Genomic DNA, 18,931 nt, shown 5'->3' on the forward strand with positions numbered 1-18,931 from the left:
GAATCAAGGTCTTGTGACTCTTTGCGTCTACCCCCCTAAACACAAACAGGAACAGCTCGAGCCGGGACCGTGGCAGCAACGACCGCTTCGGCCGGCGGGACGACAGGAACCCGGTCACCAAGCGGAGCTTTAGTAGGGAGACTGAGGATCACCGCAGCCCTTCTGATCCCATACGCCGCGTTTCCAGCATGACCGACGACCGGGGCACCAGAGACCGAGCTAGGAGCAAAGAGAATGGTACGAAAAACTTTGTCAGGCAAGGATTTCTTAGGCAGACATTTTGAGAGTAACTTCTGTGTGACATTCTCTCTCTGTTTGGGCCACAGTGAAGAGGGAAGCTGCTGCAACACCTCCTGCCCAGACCAAACCTTCCTTGAGGGAAGACGAGCTGGAGAAGAAGGCCACAGCTATCATAGAGGAGTACCTACACATCAACGACATGAAGGTACATCACACTTATACCCATGCAGATCACTGGTGAGACCTACACATCAACGACATGAAGGTACATCACACTTATACCCATGCAGATCACTGGTGAGACCTACACATCAACGACATGAAGGTACATCACACTTATACCCATGCAGATCACTGGTGAGACCTACACATCAACGACATGAAGGTACATCACACTTATACCCATGCAGATCACTGGTGAGACCTACACATCAACGACATGAAGGTACATCACACTTATACCCATGCAGATCACTGGTGAGACCTACACATCAACGACACACAGTTGAATGATACATACTGTAGCTAGTTGGCAACATGGTGTTATTGAACATGGATTTCCATGTAAATGATATACAACAAACTGTTTTACCTGTTTTTCCTGAAACACGGCCCTACTTTAGAGGAGTAAAACTGACCTTTTTAATCCTGTTTGTTTCCCCTCTGGCGCTATAGGAGGCGTTGCAGTGTGTAGTGGAGATGAACAGCACCCGGCTGCTCTTTGTGTTTGTACGGAGCGGTCTGGAGTCTACTCTGGAGCGCAGCCCCATCGCCAGAGAACGCACCGGCCTGCTGCTGCACCAGCTGTACAAGGCAGGCACCCTGCCCACAGAGCAGTACTACAGAGGGTCAGTCACCTCAGAGTTTTCTACCTGTGAAACAGCACTGCATACCAATGACTTGTGAAACATTGAAATTGTGAAAAGGGTGGAAGTGGACCACTAATATATTAGACGTTATCTCGAAAATAAAAGTTATCTGAGGGATTGATTTTGAGTGTGTGTGTCAACAGGCTTCAGGAGATAATGGAGGTGGCGGAGGACATGGCCATAGACATCCCCCACATCTGGCTCTACCTGGCTGAGCTCATCACCCCTATGCTCCACGAAGGAGGCATCCCCATGGGACCGCTCTTCAAGTCAGTCCCAGGCTTCATTCTAGGCCTCTACTAATAATAACTTGATTCAATCAGTCAGTATCCTCTATATTAAGAATTGAATTGATCACTCTGCAGGGAGATATCCAAGCCCCTGGTTCCTCAGGGGACGGCTGGAGTTCTCCTGGCCCAGATCCTCACCCTACTCTGCAGAGGAATGGTATGTTCTCTCACTACCCAACCTGTAAAGGAGATTGTGCTTTGTTTTCATAACTATCCATCCAGGCATCTAGATGACCTTTGATGTTTGAATCCAATGCAAATGTCATGTTTGTGGATCCAAAGTGTTTGAAATGGAACCACTTGTATCTGTCTACCTCAGAGCCATAAAAAGGCAGGCGCCATGTGGAGGGAGGCGGGGCTTAGCTGGAAAGACTTTCTGCCTGAGGACGAGGACGTCAACAAGTTTGTGACAGAAAAAGTAAGCGGTCAGAGATCATGACCGAGCTGCACCATTTAGTATTGACCTTAAACTGCACTGAGAGACAAATGTGAAAGAATAGTCAATTATTAAAGGTAGACTCAGCTAAATAACTTCACTCTCACACAGTCACAGTATCTGTGCATCTGAGCCAGTGGACCAAAACAGCTGGGAATTATAGCCAGGAGACCAAAAACAGCTGGGAATTACAGCCAGGAGACCAAAACAGCTGGGAATTATAGCCAGGGGACCAAAACACCTGGGAATTATAGCCAGGGGACCAAAACAGCTGGGAATTACAGCCAGGGGACCAAAACAGCTGGGAATTGCAGCCAGGGGACCAAAACAGCTGGGAATTATAGCCAGGGGACCAAAACAGCTGGGAATTATAGCCAGGGGACCAAAACAGCTGGGAATTACAGCCAGGGGACCAACACAGCTGGGAATTACAGCCAGGGGACCAAAACAGCTGGGAATTACAGCCAGGAGACCAAAACAGCTGGGAATTATAGCCAGGAGACCAAAACAGCTGGGAATTATAGCCAGGAGACCAACACAGCTGGGAATTACAGCCAGGGGACCAAAACAGCTGGGAATTACAGCCAGGGGACCAAAACAGCTGGGAATTATAGCCAGGGGACCAACACAGCTGGGAATTATAGCCAGGGGCCCAACACAGCTGGGAATTACAGCCAGGGGCCCAACACAGCTGGGAATTACAGCCAGGGGACCAACACAGCTGGGAATTATAGCCAGGGGACCAACACAGCTGGGAATTATAGCCAGGGGACCAAAACAGCTGGGAATTATAGCCAGGGGACCAAAACAGCTGGGAATTATAGCCAGGGGACCAAAACAGCTGGGAATTACAGCCAGGGGACCAACACAGCTGGGAATTACAGCCAGGGGACCAACACAGCTGGGAATTACAGCCAGGGGACCAACACAGCTGGGAATTACAGCCAGGGGACCAACACAGCTGGGAATTACAGCCAGGGGACCAAAACAGCTGGGAATTACAGCCAGGGGACCAAAACAGCTGGGAATTATAGCCAGGGGACCAACACAGCTGGGAATTATAGCCAGGGGCCCAACACAGCTGGGAATTACAGCCAGGGGCCCAACACAGCTGGGAATTACAGCCAGGGGACCAACACAGCTGGGAATTATAGCCAGGGGACCAACACAGCTGGGAATTATAGCCAGGGGACCAAAACAGCTGGGAATTATAGCCAGGGGACCAAAACAGCTGGGAATTATAGCCAGGGGACCAAAACAGCTGGGAATTATAGCCAGGGGACCAAAACAGCTGGGAATTACAGCCAGGGGACCAACACAGCTGGGAATTACAGCCAGGGGACCAACACAGCTGGGAATTACAGCCAGGGGACCAACACAGCTGGGAATTACAGCCAGGGGACCAACACAGCTGGGAAGTTGAGCCTCACGCTTTAACACTTAGTAGTTGCGAAACATTTGCCCACTATCCTGTTTATTTTCTGCATCTACGTCATATGGCTGAGTCTACCTTTTAGATCAATCAAATGTGTTCGTCTTACTTGAATCCAGTTTCCCCAAGTGCTTTGAGGGCTTTCCAGACAGGAAGCGGCAGCAGAGTTGCCCATTCATTTTCAATGGAGCTAGGCAGGCAACGTTATTCTAGGCCTGGTGATCTGCGGTGCTTGTGCACGTGAAAGCCGCTCAGCCGAGGTGGAGAAAATAGGAATCTACTCTATTTTGGCTAACTTTGCTCCGCCCCATCGCCTCCTGTCTGGAAAGCCCTTAACAGTAATGATGGGAAGTTTCACTCTCTTGCTGTGTGTTCCCTCTGAATGCAGAATGTGGAGTTCACCCTGGGAGGAGGAGGAGGAGATGATGAGAAGAGCAGTAAGAAAAAGCTGAGCTCAGAGGAGCTGAACAAACAGCTGGATAGACTCATACAGGACAAGGCTGACAACCAGAGGCTCTGCGATTGGGTCGAGGTATGATGTGAGTGGGAGTGTCCCATCACCCAATTAATATTTCGCTTTGCTATTGGTTCCTTGTGCAGTAGTTTTACCAATTTTACCAATTATATTTATATATATATATAGTTGCATTAGTCCCTACTGTATATTCTACTGCTCAACCCCACTGATATGTGTTGTGACTGTGCCTTCCCTCTTTAGGCTAACCTGGACGAGACACAGATATCCTCCAACATGTTTGTCAGAGCAGTCATGACAGCCATCTGCCAGTCGGCCATCCTGTGTGAGTTTCCCTATCTTTATTGCTACCACCTCTCAATCCAACACTATCAGGACTCCTCCACTCGAATACCCCTTTCACAGAATTTAGCGGGGCCGTACCGTTGCTGGAAAGTACAAGGTAGAAGGAATATATCCAACACAGCACATTGGTTCAGATCACTTCAAACGCATCCCCGTGATGTTGTGGCCGGTGACACTTTGCTTTTTGAAAGTCCAATATCTTGAAAACATGACTTCTGACATGCAAACATAGTGGACTAATATTTAAAATAAAAAAAATTAGCAAAGATAGTTTTTGACCCCTCCATCTCTGCCCCCAGGTGAGAACCCTTACAAGTTGGATGCGAAGGTGATCACCCGGAGGGCCAAGCTGCTCCACAAGTACCTGAAGGATGAGCAGAAGGAGCTACAGGCTCTCTACGCCTTGCAGGCCCTCATGGTGGAGATGGAGCAGCCTGCCAGTGAGTGACATACAGAATGACTTCAGTCACTCTCCTCTCTACATCTCTTTGGCAGTTTTTTACATGAAGACTCTCAGATTTGTCTTGTTTGTCTCCCAATGTTAGCCTTTATCTTTTTTCCATAGGGGTTATTTGACAGAGGGGTGTGGTTGACCAATTTGTCTCCTAGATGAGTTATTTGTGTGTACATTGTGTATTGAAATCCTTTCTCTTACATTGTTGACATGCTCGCTTCCTCTTTCCTTGTAGACCTGCTGCGGATGTTCTTTGACACGCTGTACGACGAAGACGTGATCAAAGAGCAGGCCTTCTACAAGTGGGAGTCCAGCAAGGACCCCGCTGAGATGCAGGGCAAGGGTGTGGCCCTGAAGTCAGTCACTGCCTTCTTTACCTGGCTCCGTGAGGCCGAGGACGAGGAGTCTGACAACAGCTAGGACCTGCTCACCGGTGCCCCCTGGACTCTGGGAGGACTTGGAGGAAAGACAACATGCTGTCTAATTATTCAGGAGCATGGAGCTGTTAGAATCAATAAAATCCTTCTGCATTAAAAAAGAAAGTAAAAGCGAGGGAAATAATCAGCGGGGAGATTCTACTACATATGGAAACATGCAACCCTTTTATTTTCTTTCTTTTGCGCTGCCGAATGTCTTTGAACTAAATTGAGAAACGAATTGCGAGAGAATGATAAGCTTTCCAACAAGCGGTCGGGATGGCTGTTTACTTCAGGGTTTTTTGAGGTTTTAGCCCTTGTTTTAAAGGCGTCGCGTTGCCGTAGCAACACTTCATGATGTTTAGCAAAACAATAAAACAAAATCCCCAACAGATGACGAACTAATAAAGGCTGCTCATATATATTTTTGATTACGTCATATATTGTGTTGAATGAGGCATGATGGCCATGTCATATGTATGATTCTATATGACTCTGTCAGCGAATGAGCTCTTTTTGATTGGAGTGTTTCTTTTATATAAAAGAAATATATATAAAGAAAAGTGGACATTCTGGAGCTCACGGTCTTTGTATGTTCCAGTCAGTCACTGTGAGACTCCTTTGAACTTCATGTCGGGGGGGTGTTGGACAAGGACATTTTGCTGCTGGGGGTCACAATGCTTCCTTATGGCCATGCCGGCCAGCCCCCATTTGTCCTCTTTTCTCCTAGACTGGGGGTTTGGAAAGGGAGAACGGCCTTGCAAGGATAGGGATTTTTAGAAAGAGAAAATCATAATTTAAAACTTGAAAGGTGTATATATAGAAATCAACTTTAAAAAATCATTTCAAGAATATAAAGAATGTTCACAGTACGTATCCTAAGGCCTAGTGGAAATGCATTTCAGGAGTTTTGGTTTTTATTTTTCAAAAAAAGAAGTGCTATTGTCAAGCCATGTATTTTTTTTTTCAGAAACAGTGGCAGTTCTATGTATTTATATTTTTCTCTGTTAGCAGAAGGTGCTTGTAATTATCCACCTGAAGTCATTGATTGCAACTTAATTGAATATTTTGTAAATACACTTTTGATTTACTTTATGAAGTATTTAATTAAGAAAATGAATGCATCCTTTTCATATCCGAAACTGGAAAAGATAATAAAGAACATTGCAAATAAGAACACCGAGGAGGATATTTTTTTGTATCCAGAGAGGGGAAGATTTCAAAATGTTTTGCCCCAACATGTCCTCACTTGGTTGCCCCATACAAAGAAACAAAGCCTCTGTTGTACTTAATTGTCTTGTGGAATGAGTAAGCTGACTGGGCATTGGCTGAGACTTACACAATTTATATACGAGAATGCGGCACCACCGCTGAGAAATTGTATTAGCGTTTTCATTGTCTCCGCTTCTAAAGTTCTCCGATCTAAGGAGTTGTGTATTCTGACCGTTCTCTTTTGTGCAGAAGTTCCATCTGTGTAGATGGGGCTCAGCCCAACACTGAAAAGGAGCCTGGGTTTTTTTATTTTGTAAATATTTTTTTAATTTTTGGGCTGAGAGAAGGACCTGGTTCATGGGATGGGGCTGTAGTTTTGAATGTATTGTTAAGTAGGGGTTTTGAGATGTAGGTTCACTAAACAATCATTTACAAAAAGCTAAGATGTAAGCACTCTCATACCCTAGTTAGTAATGGAATGTCTAAGGCACTGCATTTCTGTGCTAGAGGCTTCACTATAGACCCTGGTAAAATTCAAGGCTGTATCACAACCAGCCATGATTGGGAGTCACATAGGGTGGCGCACAATTGGCCCAGTGTCGTTATAGTTTGGCCGGGGTAGGCCGTCATTGTAACTTAGAATTTGTCCTTAACTGGCTTGCCTAGTAAAATAAAAAAAATGACAGATGTGGAAAAGGTGTCAGCCACAGGCCAAGTTCCCGGGAGGGCTGAGTGCCAAGGCTGTCTGTAAACCGTGTAACAGCAACGAGGTCACCTCCATACTGCGCTCGGTCAGATGCAGGTACTGTACAACCACGAGCGACATCCCACCATGACTGTCCTAAGTAACAAAGTCACTCAAACTGCAACTGTAAGCATATCTTGGATCTAACTATCAGCATATCTTGGATCTAACTATGAGCAAGATTCATAGAGCTAAATTTCTACACGCTGTGCTTCTCTTGGTCTCCTTTCTCTACTCTCATCCCTCGATCCCTTCCTGTCTGACCTTATGTCCAGTACTCCTCTCCACTCAGGTAAGACTGTTGATTTTGTGAAAGGATACAACTCTCCACGGTGAGTTACGCCCACTGTGAGCTGGTATTTGTGCAGTGAGTGACAAGGCCAGACAACAGGGCTGTACTGACCTGGCCTACCAGATGGTCCATAACATCCCTGACATAGAAGTACAGTAGGCTTACACCATTTCATCCTTCAACACACAACAACCCTTCCTATCCACTTAATTTGAAGCCTTTCAAAACAAAACAGCTGGGAATTATAGCCAGGGGACCAAAACAGCTGGGAATTACAGCCAGGGGACCAAAACAGCTGGGAATTATAGTCCTGTTTGAAGGTGAACCTTGACCCCAATCTGAGGTCCGGAACGCTCTGGAACAAGTTTTCATCGAGGATCTCTGTACTTTGTTAAATTCATCTTTCGCTCGAACCTGACTGGTCTCCCAGTCCCCGCCGCTGAAACACATCCCCACAGCATGACGCTGCCGCCACCATGCTTCACCATAGGGATGGTATTGGCCAGGTGATGAGCGGTCCCAGGTTTCCTCCAGACGTAACGCTTGGCATTCAGGCCGAAGAGATCATATTGTTTCTCGTGGTCTCAGTTCTTTAGGTGTCTTATGGCAAACTCCAAGTGTGCTGTCATGTGCCTTTTACTGAGAAATTGCTTCCATCTGGCCACTCTACCATAAAGGCCTGATTGGAGTGCTGCAGAGATGGTTGTCCTTCTGGAAGATTCTTCCATCTCCACAGAGGAACTCTGGAGTTCTATCAGTTACCATCGGGTTGTTGATCACCTCCCTGACCAAGGACCTTCTGCCCCGATTGCTCAGTTTTGCCAGGCGGCCAGTTCTAGGAAGGGCTGTGGTGGTTCCAAGCGTCTTCCATTTAAAAATGATGGAGGCCACTGTGTTCTTGGGGACCTTCAATTTTGCAGAAAAGAGCTCTACGGACAATTCCGTCGACCCTATGGCTTGGTTTTTGCTCTGACTTGCACTGTCAACTGTGGGACCTTATATAGACAGGTGTGTGCCTCTCAAATCACAAATCATATCAAATCATATCCAGTCAATTGAATTTACCATAGGTGGACTCCAATCAAGTTGTAGAAACATCTCAAGGATGATCAATGGAAACAGGATGTACCTGAGTTCAATTTCAAGTCTCATGATAAAGGACTGAATACTAATGTAAATACGTTTTTTTAGTTTTTATGTCTTCAATACACCACTTATCAAATCAAATGTATTTATATAGCCCTTCATACATCAGCTGATATCTCAAAGTGCTGTACAGAAACCCAGCCTAAAACCCCAAACAGCAAGCAATGCAGGTGTAGAAGCACTTATGACAACATTCCACTTCGTGTCCTCTATAATACACTACCTATAATGAAGACAACAGAGCACTCTTTCATGTAATCACTGTAATTTTACACCACTGAAACCTTATCCCGGGGGCCATTTTGTTTCTCTCTGTTATCGTCTTATCTTGCCTGACTGTTACAGGAACCATTCTCTCCCTTGCTGACATGTTGATCCTTCAGTTACTGACTTGGTCTAATCTTTAGCCTCCTTTTATCAATCACAATAAACAGGTTCCTCCCAGTTTTCAAAGATGGCTAACTAACAGAGGCCTATCAGGTCAGTACAGTATATGGGGCACTGGGGAAGACTGTCTGTGTTCGAAATGGCACCCTAGTCCATAGGCCAGGGTTTCCAAACTATGTCCTTTGGTCCTCCCCCCTGGGTGCACGTTTTGGTTTTTACCCTAGCACTACACAGTTGATTCAGGTTTGTGCATTGCTTCCATAATCACAAGAGGGAGCCATCATACCATCTATGTGACTGCACACTATTGATATGAGTGTGAGTCTGCATAATACCTCTGCCTGTGTATTGCAGGGCTGTCTGCTGCCAATGACATGAATTTTGAGCTGTACAGGGACTTCTGTACAGTATTCTCAACAAAAAACCCAAGGGATTCTTCATTCTGGTGAAGAGTAAGCAGCCTGTCAACCAACCAACCAGTCAGTCAACCAACCACTTATTCAGTAACTCAATCAGTCAATCAGTGGCAGTGTGTATGCCATGGGCCCGTGGGCACAACTCCTCACAGCTACAGTGCATTCAGAATGTATTCAGACCCCTTCACTTTTTCCACATTTTGCTACGTTGCGGCCTTATTCTAAAATTGATTAAGTGTTTTTCCTCATAAATTGACACAATAGCCCATAATGACAAAGAGAGAACAGGTTGTTAGGGTAAAAAAATATTTCTTATTTACATAAGTATTCAGGCCCTTTTTCTATGAGACTCGAAATTGAGCTCAGGTGCATCCTGTTTCCATTGATCATCCTTGAGGTGTTTCTACAACTTGATTAGAGTCCTCCTGTGGTAAATTCAAAAGATTGGCCTTAATTTGGAGTGGCACACACCTGTCTATATAAGATCCCACAGTTGACAGTGCATGTCAGAGCAAAAACCAAGCCATCAGGTTGAAGGAATTGTCCGTAACTTTCCAAGACATGATTGTGTCGAGGCACAGATCTGCGGAACGGTACCAAAACATTTCGGCAGCATTGAAGGTCCCCAAGAACACAATGGCCTCCATCATTATTTAATGGAAGAAGTTTGGCCTGACCAAGACAAAACTGAGCAATTGGGGGAGAAGGGCCTTGGTCAGGGAGGTGACCAAGAACCCGATGGTCACTCTGACAGAGCTCCAGCGTTCCTCTGTGGAGATGGAACCTTCCATAAGAACAAACATCTTTGCAGCACTCCATCAATCAGGCCTTAATGGTAGAGTGGCCAGATGGAGGCCACTCCTCAGTAAAAGGCACATGACAGCCCGCTTGGGGTTTGCTAAAAGTCACTTAAAGGACTCTTAGACTATGAGAAACAAGATTCTCTGGACTGTGGACTCTGGAAATCAATATTGAACTCTTTGGCCTGAATTCCATGCGTCATGTCTGGAGGAAACCTGGCACCATCCCTATGGTGAAGCATGGTGGTGGCAGCATCATGCTGTGGGGATGTTTTTCAGCGGCAGGGAAAGGGAGACTAGTCAGGATCGAGGGAAAGGTGAATGGAGCAAAGTACAAAGATTATTGATGAAAACTTGTTCCAGAGCACTCCGGACCTCATACCTGGGCAAAGCTTCACCTTCCAACAGGACAACGACCCTAAGCACACAGCCAAGACCACACAGGAGTGGCTTCGGGACAAGTTTCTGAATGTCCTTCAGTGGCCCAGCAAGAGCCTGGAATTGAACCTGATTGAACCTCTCTGGAGAGACCTGAAAATAGCTGTGCAGTGACGCTCCCCATCCAACCTGACAGAGCTTGAGAGGATCTGCAGAGAAGAATGGGAGAAACTCCCCAAACACAGGTGTGCCAAGCTTGTAGAATCATACCGAAGAAGACACAAGGCTGTAATCGCTGCCAAGGGTGCTTCAACAAAGTACTGAGTCAAGGGTCTGAATACTTATGTAAATGTGATATTTCAGTTTTTTATTTTCCAATACATTTCCAAAGATTTCTAGCAACCTGTTCACTTTGTCATTATGGGGTATTGTTTGTAGATTGATGAGGGGGGAAAACGATTTAATCCAATTTAGAATGAGGCTGTCACGTAACAAAATGTGGAAAAAGTGAAGGGGTCTGAATACTTTCTGAATGCACTGTAATAGCGATAGCACCAACATTGCTCATGTGATGCCACATGCCTCCTGCCTGGGCCCGCATGCCACTCACTGTAACCCCACCCCCACCCCCCGCAGTAACACAGCGCCAACACACCCTGCCCTCAAAACCACCCTCACACTGCTGTTTTCACTACTCACACTACTGAGTTCAGGGCTGCTTCTCTCTGCGTGCAGCTTCATGTGTGTGTGTGTGTGTGTGTGTGTGTGTGTGTGTGTGTGTGATTGGAGTGATTTGAGTGTTAAGATGTGTTATGTTGAAAGTCTGTGTAGTGAGAGTGTGTGGGAGTATATGTAAAAATCTGTTCATAAACAAGTTGCCATAATTATATGCATACATGATTAACTGGTGTGTGTGTTTGGCAGCTATCTCCCAGAGGAGAGCCCTCCATCCATCCAGTCCCATTGGACTCTATTATGTAAGTCATCATGAGTCCTTTATCCCCATGAGTCTACTGGGTTATTAATAATCTACTCATTTATCATCCCATTTATGATCTGTGTGTTTGTTCCCGACTGTATTGGCAGATCCAAGGTCAGTGTTTATAGTGTGTTTAGTGTAAGCTCTGTTCCCACACGTTCCCTGTTAGTGTGCCTTTGATCAACTGCTACAGTCTGTTCATCAATAAAGTCATAAATAAAAGCAATAATTCAGAGCTGTTGTCTGTCACCACTGGTGTTGGTTGTCTGTCACCACTGGTGTTGGTTGTCTGTCACCACTGGTGTTGGTTGTCTGTCACCACTGGTGTTGGTTGTCTGTCACCACTGGTGTTGGTTGTCTGTCACCACTGGTGTTGGTTGTCTGTCACCACTGGTGTTGGTTGTCTGTCACCACTGGTGTTGGTTGTCTGTCACCACTGGTGTTGGTTGTTAGTCGCTACATTGGATATCTTCTCGTTCGGTGGGTCTATTGTTGAAGCTGTTAACCACTGGTTGGCCAGAATCAGTGGGGAGATCCCAAAGATACTAAATGGTGTGTGGCCTATGGTCAGTATCAGTCAGTTTATGACCTGCCATTACAAATGACTGGCGGTAAGGGAGGGCTGGAAGAACTGTCTTCTCTTTAGACATCATCATGGAAACTGTCCACCGTGGCCCTGTGTCTGCTGGGAGTTTTGGGTTCAACCACAGCCAAAGGTAAGAAACCTGTCCAACACACCTTTACAGTGGATGGTCACCTGGCCTGACTTCTCATCAACTTACTTCTAGACATTCACTATTACTTTCTTCTGAGTTTTGTTTTTCATGATATGCACTCCTTTCATTGGTTTCTACTTTCCCTCTCCTCTCAAACCTTTGCTCTCTCTCCTTTCAAGAACATATCTCCTCACTCCACCCCCAGTCTTTCTCACCCGATCTCGCTCTTCTCCTACTCTTCCCTCTGATCTCCTCTTACTTGTCTTAAACTCTTCTTTCACTCCTCTGTTCATCCTCCTCTCTCACCTTGCTACACAAGTTCTTCTGAATCTGCCAAATCAACGAAGTAGGAAACAACTATCTGCGGTCCTAATGGAACAGGACGGACTTTGACGCTGTGGACCCTGACACCACCTTATGGGTGACTATTACTCTCCCTGCTCTGCTCTCTTCCTGCAGTAAAGAATTGTAGTATTCTGGAAAGCTGGGTATTTGGAGGTCACAACAAACAGTACTGCTGATGCTTACTGTATATCAATAGACACTGCAGTGTCCTTGGTTCTTTCACTTTCTTACACTTTGGAATAGAGTACCTCATCCTGCCTTACCTATTCTTACATCACTTAGCCTACATATTTATTGTTAACATTGACTAAGATGATACTGACCCCTTTTATCACACATCATTTTCACGGGCTGAAGCGCACTGAGTACGATCTCACTCTTTTTTTCTTACCTGATGAACCCTGTTCCCTGCAGCCCTGTGACCTGCACTTTTACGTGGAGAGAGACCCCACCATGGACCCGTCCATTGCTGAGACCACAGGAAATGCCATCCGCATCCTCAACAAAAAACCCAAGCGATTCTTCCTCCTGGTGCAAGGTGAGCAAAGGGTTAACCAAGCTGTCAGTCAATGAATCGATCCATCAACCCAATCCCAACAGGTTCCTCTTTGAAATGGGTGTACGGTTGTTTGTTAAAATGGAATCAATCTATTGAGTGAATAATCACACCACTTGCTTATATAATGTAACACCAAGATGCATTGATTTCAAAGTGTGTGTATCCTTGTTTTTGTAACTTGCCTCAATATAGAGGGTAGTTAGTTGCGGTGCTGATGCTGTGTGCCTCTCAGCAAGACAGTTAGGGACTGCAGTACACTACATGTATCTGCAGACTGTAGTAGGATTTGCATGTGTTTGCCGCAGTGTGAGGAGGGGGAACATTATGTTGGGATGCGACATATTACTGTTCTACAGCGGTGGCTCTTGGGCCCAGACCCTCATCCATCCTACCTTCAATCTGAGACACCATCCTGGGACCTGATTGTGCTGTTGAGCGTCTTGCATCTTCAACAATGAGTTTTAAATAACACATCGCAGCAGGCTTTAAATAGAGCTGGGCATATGGTGCACCGTACCCTCTTCTCCTGCTCCCTGGGGATCCAACATATTAGCCCAACTCCTCTCCACTTTCTGACTGCACTGATGAGGAGAACAGTAGCTAGGTTGGTTTTACTTGGCTAAGTTACACTTGTAGTAGAGTAATTTCAACTTTACTCCTTGTCCCTTACACACAGACCTACGGTAAGCTTACCTTTCCCCAATATTAACCTTAAATCATTAGAGATGACACCACAATCCTGAGCTGAGATCAGTGTTTATGGGTAACTTCATACTTCTCTTTCTCTCTGTGTGTCACGTGGGCGTATCGACCAGGGCCACCATGCCAGCAGAGGCTTGCACGAGACGGTTGCCTTTGACAACGACGTCGCCAAGGGCCTGGAGCTGACCAATGAGGAGGAAACTCTCACCCTGTTGACAGCTGGCCACTCCCACGCCTTCACCTTCAATGGATACCCCTTCAGAGGCCAAAGCATTCTGGGTAAGCAATGACCTCACAAAAACAACTTTCTTCATGGATTATGGTTTGTTTTCCCCATAGAGTTAGTGTTGGTTATTTTAGTCATCATTCTGAATATAGGGCTTTTCCACTGCAGTGTTTTTTTATAATTAAAGGGATGTTTGGTCAGCTGTTTTCAGTGGTTCCATGATTAGATGTTTGGGTCAGGTCATGCTAAGTTTATGAAATGATCAATAGTCATGTTGCATTAGTTTAGTAATGTGCTTATGTAGTGAAGCAGTAAGAATCTCTCCCCCCTTTACATACACACACCCTTCCTCTGTGGACAGGAACATCCTCATTTTGACAGATCTCCCCCACCTTCCTGCTCTGTACCCAGGGTTGCCATGACTGCAGTTTTCCAGCCAAATTGGGATACTTTGAAAACGACTACTTGGGCTACTTCTAAATTGCAACATATTACCCTGTTAGAACTGATAGAACGGTGAGAAAGCATTGGAAAATGATTTAAGGCCACTACAGCTCTTTAAACTACCTCTGAGCAAATTGTCTAAAGTGAACTGTTCTAATGTTGACTTTTCTTATGGATAACCATATCAAGCGAAGGGTTTTACTCATGCTCAGTTCTAGGGTCTGGAGTGCTGTGCGAGTGGGAATTTGAAATGGAAGGTCTGGAACTCTCTGGTGTGCTTCTGTTATGGAAGAAAAGTCCATAATGAAATGAGATTAAATGTATAGAATGATAGGGTGCATTAGAGCTACCAGCCTCAGATTGCAGGATAAATAAATGCTTCACAGAGTTCAAGTAACGGACACATCTCAATATCGACTGTTCAGAGGAGACTGCGTGAGTCAGGCCTTCATGGTCAAATTGCTGCAAAGAAACCACTACTAAAGGACAAGAAGAAGAGACTTGCTTTGACCAAGGAACACCAGCAATGGACATTAGACCGGTGGAAATCTGTCCATTGGTCTGATGAGTCCAAATTTGAGATTTTTGGAGGAGGAGGTGTGATGGTGTGGGGGTCCTTTGCTGGTGACACTGTCAGTGATTTGTTTAGAATTCAAGGCACACTTAACAGCGATACGCCATCCGGTATGGTTTGCACTTGTCAACAGGACAATGACCCAAAACACACCTCCAGGCTGTGTAAGGGCTATTTGACCGAGAAGGAGAGTGATGGAGTGCGGCATCAGATGACCTGGCCTCCACAATCACTTATCCTCAACCCAATTAAGATGGTTTGGGATGATGGAGTAGCAGTCAGACGTTTGGTCCTTTGTCTTGTCGTGTCCCATGTATATATCTTTGTATATATATTTTTTACATCTCTGTATATATCTTTTTCTTCGCATATCTTTTTTAGATGTTTCTAAACCTCAACTTCAAGATACTCTCCTGCAACCCGCCTCACCCAATGTGGTGTGGATCTGTTTTTTCTAAAGTATTTTTATTTACCTCAGAACTGGAATCCCCCAACAGAAGCTAGCCAGCTCAGTAGCTACTAGCTAGTAGTCAGCTAACCACTGCTAGCGGTCATCAGCTAACCTTTAGCTCGGAAAGCTCTTGCGAGTTTGTACAATGCGACTCAAACCAGAGCATACTGTACCTATTTTCTCTCCATATCCCCAGATTCCTTCCGCAAGCCCTGAACCTTTTCACCCGGATCATCGCAGCTAGCTAGATGCAATCCGAGTGACTACTCATGGCAAATATCTGTCCCGAAGCAAGCACCAATTAGCCTGGAGCTAGCCAATGCTAAACCCATTCTCCCGCGAGCTGAAGAGGCCCATCAGCCACTCCTGGGCTACAATACCCGCACTCCTTCTATTGCCGGTACGGGGCACGGAACTCCGCCGACCCTTCACAACTGGACTACCGACGTAACCTGCTCGGGGGGGGACTCACCTGGCCCCTACACCGCGACGTGCTCTGAATGCCCATCTGCTAGCCTGCTAGCCACTTTCTAAGGTCTTCGAAAGCCAAGTTAACAGACAGATTACCGACCATTTCAAATCCCACCGTACCTTCTCCGCTATGCAATATGGTTTCAGAGCTGGTCATGGGTGCACCTCAGCCACGCTCAAGGTCCTAAACGATATCATAACCGCCATCGAAAAGAGACATTACTGTGCAGCCGTATTCATCGACCTGGCCATGGTCTTCGACTCTCTCAATCACCACATTCTTATCGGCAGAATCAACAGCCTTGGTTTCTGAAATGATTGCCACGCCTGGTTCACCAACTACTTCTCTGATAGAGTTCAGTGTGCCGGACCTCTGGCAGTCTCTATGAGGTGCCACAGGGTTCAAATCGAGGGCAGACTCTTCTCCGTGTTGTCACCAAAGCCCTATATATCACCCACCACTGCGACCTGTATGCTCTCGATGGCTGGCCCTCGCTTCACTCACCGCCAAATCCACTGGCTTCAGGTCATCAACAAGTCTCTGCTGAGTAAAGCCCCGCCTTACTTCCGCTCACTGGTCACCATGGACCGCAAAAATCACTGAAGCTGGAGACTCATCTCTCCCTCACTAGCTTTAATCACCAGCTGTCAGAGCAGCTCACAGATCACTGCACCTGTACATAGCCCATCTGTAAGTAGCCCATCCAACTACCTCATCCCCATACTGTATTTATTTATTTATCTTGCTCCTTTGCATCCCAGTATCTCTACTTGCACATTCATCTTCTGCACATTCTACCATTCCAGTGTTTAATTGGTATATTGTAATTACTTCACCACCATGGACTATTTATTGCCTTCCCTCCCTTATCCTACCTCATTTGCACACACTGTATATGAGCTTTTTCTACTGTATTATTGGATTTTATGTTTGTTTATTCCAAGTGTAACTCTGTTGTTGTATGTGTCGAACTGCTTTGCTTTATCTTGGCCAGGTCACAGTTGTACATGAGAACTTATATATATATATATATATATATATTTTTTTTTTAATATTTTTTTTAATTATTATTATTATTATTATTATTATATTATAGAACTTGTTCTCAACTAGCCTACCTGGTTAAATGAAGGTGAAATAAAAAATAAAAAATTTGTTGGACCGCAGAGTGAAGGAAAAGCAGCCAACAAGTGCTCAGCATATGTAAGAACTCTGTCAAGACTGTTGGAAAAGCATTCCTCATGAAGCTGGTTGAGAGAATGCCAAGAGTGTGCAAAGCTGTCATCAAGGCAAAGGTTGGCTACTTTGAAGAATCTCAAATATTAAGTATATTTTGATTTGTTTAACACTTTCTTGGTTACTACATGATTCCATATGTGCTATTTCATAGTTTTTGTCTTCACTATTATAGAAAATAGTCAAATAAAGAAAAACCCTTGAATGAGTAGGAGTCCGAACTTTTGACTGGTAGTGTATGTTGAAATGACAATATAACTGGACTCATTGCAAATCAATTTGCCACTTGAGTAGCCTACCTGGAGCTGCAAACATATTTAATAAATAGCCTAGAACCCTGTCTGCCCCCCCCCCCCTTTCCCAAGGTGTCACCCCTCACAGCTATGTTTACCTCTGAGGTGGTGGTGTGCTCCAGTAGACTGCCTCAGCCTCTGCCCGGGAGATGCCACTGGCACTTTGACATTTCCTCTCCCCTGCAATTACAGAGGAAAACAAACAGCTTAGATATTTCTCTCTTTCCCTGCCTCCCCTCTCCCTCTCCCTCCCTATTCTCTCTCGCTCCCCTTTCCACCTCTCCCTCTCTCCATCACTCCCTCTGAGGCTCGCCAGCATTCAGGCCTCCCTCTCTCCGTTTCTCCTTCCACCTCTCCCTCTCTCTCTCTGAGGCTCCCCTTTGTTCAGCCCTCTCTCTCTGTCTCTCTGTCTCTGACTCCCCATTGTTCAGCCCTCTCTCTCTGTCTCTCTGTCTCTGACTCCCCATTGTTCAGCCCTCTCTCTCTGTCTCTCTGTCTCTGACTCCCCATTGTTCAGCCCTCTCTCTCTGTCTCTCTGTCTCTGACCCCCCATTGTTCAGCCCTGTCTCTCTCTCATTCTCTGTATGTGTATGGCTCCCCAGTGGTCCAGCCTCCCAGGTCTTGGTGATTAATGCAGAAGTGAAACACTGCGCAGTTCATCAGTGGGGGCTGGGGAGTCTAGTACTTCATCTGAAGACTCACCAACCTGCTCGGCCCCTAGCTCCCCCAGGACGCGCTCCTCTCTCACTGTGTGTGTGTAAGACCTTTAAATTGTGATTAACCCCGCTGTGTGTGTGTTTCACAGGGAAATCTCCTCTGTATGGGAAGGATATGCTGCCTCACACAACCGTGATGTACGGAAACGGCCCTGGATACAAAGTCGTAGACAACAAGCGCCCTGACAGCCATAAAGTGGACACAAGTAAGAAACCAAAACTAGTATCTGTTCTTATATAGTTTTCCTCTCTGTACAATCATCCCTTCTCCTTTGGCCTTCTTTATAAATATTCCTCCTGCTGCATGTTTATCTCTCCAGTCCATATTCACATATTTATTAATCTCTCTCCTCTCCACCCCTCTCTTTCTCCTGGTCAGAGTGGAAGGACTACATGCAGCTGTCTGCAGTTCCCCGGGACACTGAGACCCATGGTGGGGAGGACGTGGTGGTACTGGCCCGCGTCCCCATGGCCCACCTCTTCCACTGGGTCCAGGAGCAAAGTTACCTGGCCCATGCCATGGCTTACACTGGCTGTGTGAGATGGGACCTCAGGCACTGTGAAGGCAGACCTCAACACACCAACAGGATCCTCATCACTACTACTGCTGATGATAGGAACAGTGCACCATCCCAGGTACCCTCCATCTCTCTCGGTACTGCCCTACTGGCTGCACTGCTGCAATGAGAGACTGGTGGAGGTGGAGAAGTGGGAGGGAGAGTAAGAGAATGAAAGTAGAATAAATTAGATCCATCTGTTTTGCTACTCATCTTAAACAAATACATGTGCTCTTTAACAATATGAATTTGTCAAATGATTGTAAATTATGAGAATACTCACATTTGTATATGTTTATTTAAATAAATAATATATTTGCTGCTAATA

The 18,931-nt window shown here is 45.7% G+C and overlaps 2 protein-coding genes across 22 annotated transcripts in view; both read left to right on the top strand.

The window, feature by feature from the left end:
* The window catches only part of LOC118374569 (eukaryotic translation initiation factor 4 gamma 1-like), a 71,669-nt gene extending 65,535 nt beyond the window's left edge, over nt 1-6,134 (top strand). For 12 of the 19 annotated variants that reach the window (XM_035761008.2, XM_035761013.2, XM_035761014.2 and 9 more), the window contains 10 exons: nt 50-237; nt 327-445; nt 916-1,088; nt 1,253-1,378; nt 1,475-1,556; nt 1,719-1,817; nt 3,656-3,799; nt 3,986-4,067; nt 4,387-4,527; nt 4,777-6,134. In XM_035761008.2, coding sequence (XP_035616901.1) covers nt 50-237; nt 327-445; nt 916-1,088; nt 1,253-1,378; nt 1,475-1,556; nt 1,719-1,817; nt 3,656-3,799; nt 3,986-4,067; nt 4,387-4,527; nt 4,777-4,961 — 1,339 coding nt within the window. In that variant the 3' untranslated portion in view covers nt 4,962-6,134. Of the gene's footprint in view, nt 1-49; nt 238-326; nt 446-530; nt 686-710; nt 880-915; nt 1,089-1,252; nt 1,379-1,474; nt 1,557-1,718; nt 1,818-3,655; nt 3,807-3,985; nt 4,068-4,386; nt 4,528-4,776 lie in introns of those variants that run through there. The other 7 variants (XR_008132575.1, XR_008133226.1, XR_008133228.1 and 4 more) reach the window with 7 other exon arrangements.
* Nucleotides 6,135-11,333: 5,199 nt separating this feature from the next.
* On the top strand, nt 11,334-18,931 carry LOC118374572 (alkaline phosphatase, germ cell type-like). 3 transcript variants are annotated; one of them, XM_035761023.2, is made up of 6 exons: nt 11,334-12,028; nt 12,208-12,449; nt 12,788-12,911; nt 13,748-13,913; nt 18,136-18,252; nt 18,426-18,931. In XM_035761023.2, the coding sequence occupies exons 3-6, from the start codon at nt 12,858-12,860 to the stop codon at nt 18,731-18,733; spliced, it is 645 nt and encodes a 214-aa protein (XP_035616916.1). In that variant the 5' UTR covers nt 11,334-12,028; nt 12,208-12,449; nt 12,788-12,857; the 3' UTR covers nt 18,734-18,931. The 3 variants fall into 3 exon arrangements, with proteins under 3 accessions (XP_035616916.1, XP_035616917.1, XP_052372738.1); XM_035761024.2 differs by having other exon boundaries at nt 12,348-12,449; XM_052516778.1 differs by lacking the exon at nt 11,334-12,028 and having other exon boundaries at nt 12,090-12,449.

This window comes from Oncorhynchus keta, chromosome 1 (assembly GCF_023373465.1).
Source record: "Oncorhynchus keta strain PuntledgeMale-10-30-2019 chromosome 1, Oket_V2, whole genome shotgun sequence".
Classification (NCBI taxonomy): domain Eukaryota; kingdom Metazoa; phylum Chordata; class Actinopteri; order Salmoniformes; family Salmonidae; genus Oncorhynchus; species Oncorhynchus keta.

What these genes read in the sequence shown, in the direction of transcription:
- LOC118374572 (XM_035761023.2), top strand. Translation starts at nt 12,858, where the DNA reads ATGCCATCCGCATCCTCAACAAAAAACCCAAGCGATTCTTCCTCCTGG. An exon ending in ATTCTTCCTCCTGGTGCAAG is followed by an intron (nt 12,912 to 13,747) that starts GTGAGCAAAGGG and finishes CGTATCGACCAG; the next exon opens with GGCCACCATGCCAGCAGAGG. An exon ending in CAGAGGCCAAAGCATTCTGG is followed by an intron (nt 13,914 to 18,135) that starts GTAAGCAATGAC and finishes TGTGTTTCACAG; the next exon opens with GGAAATCTCCTCTGTATGGG.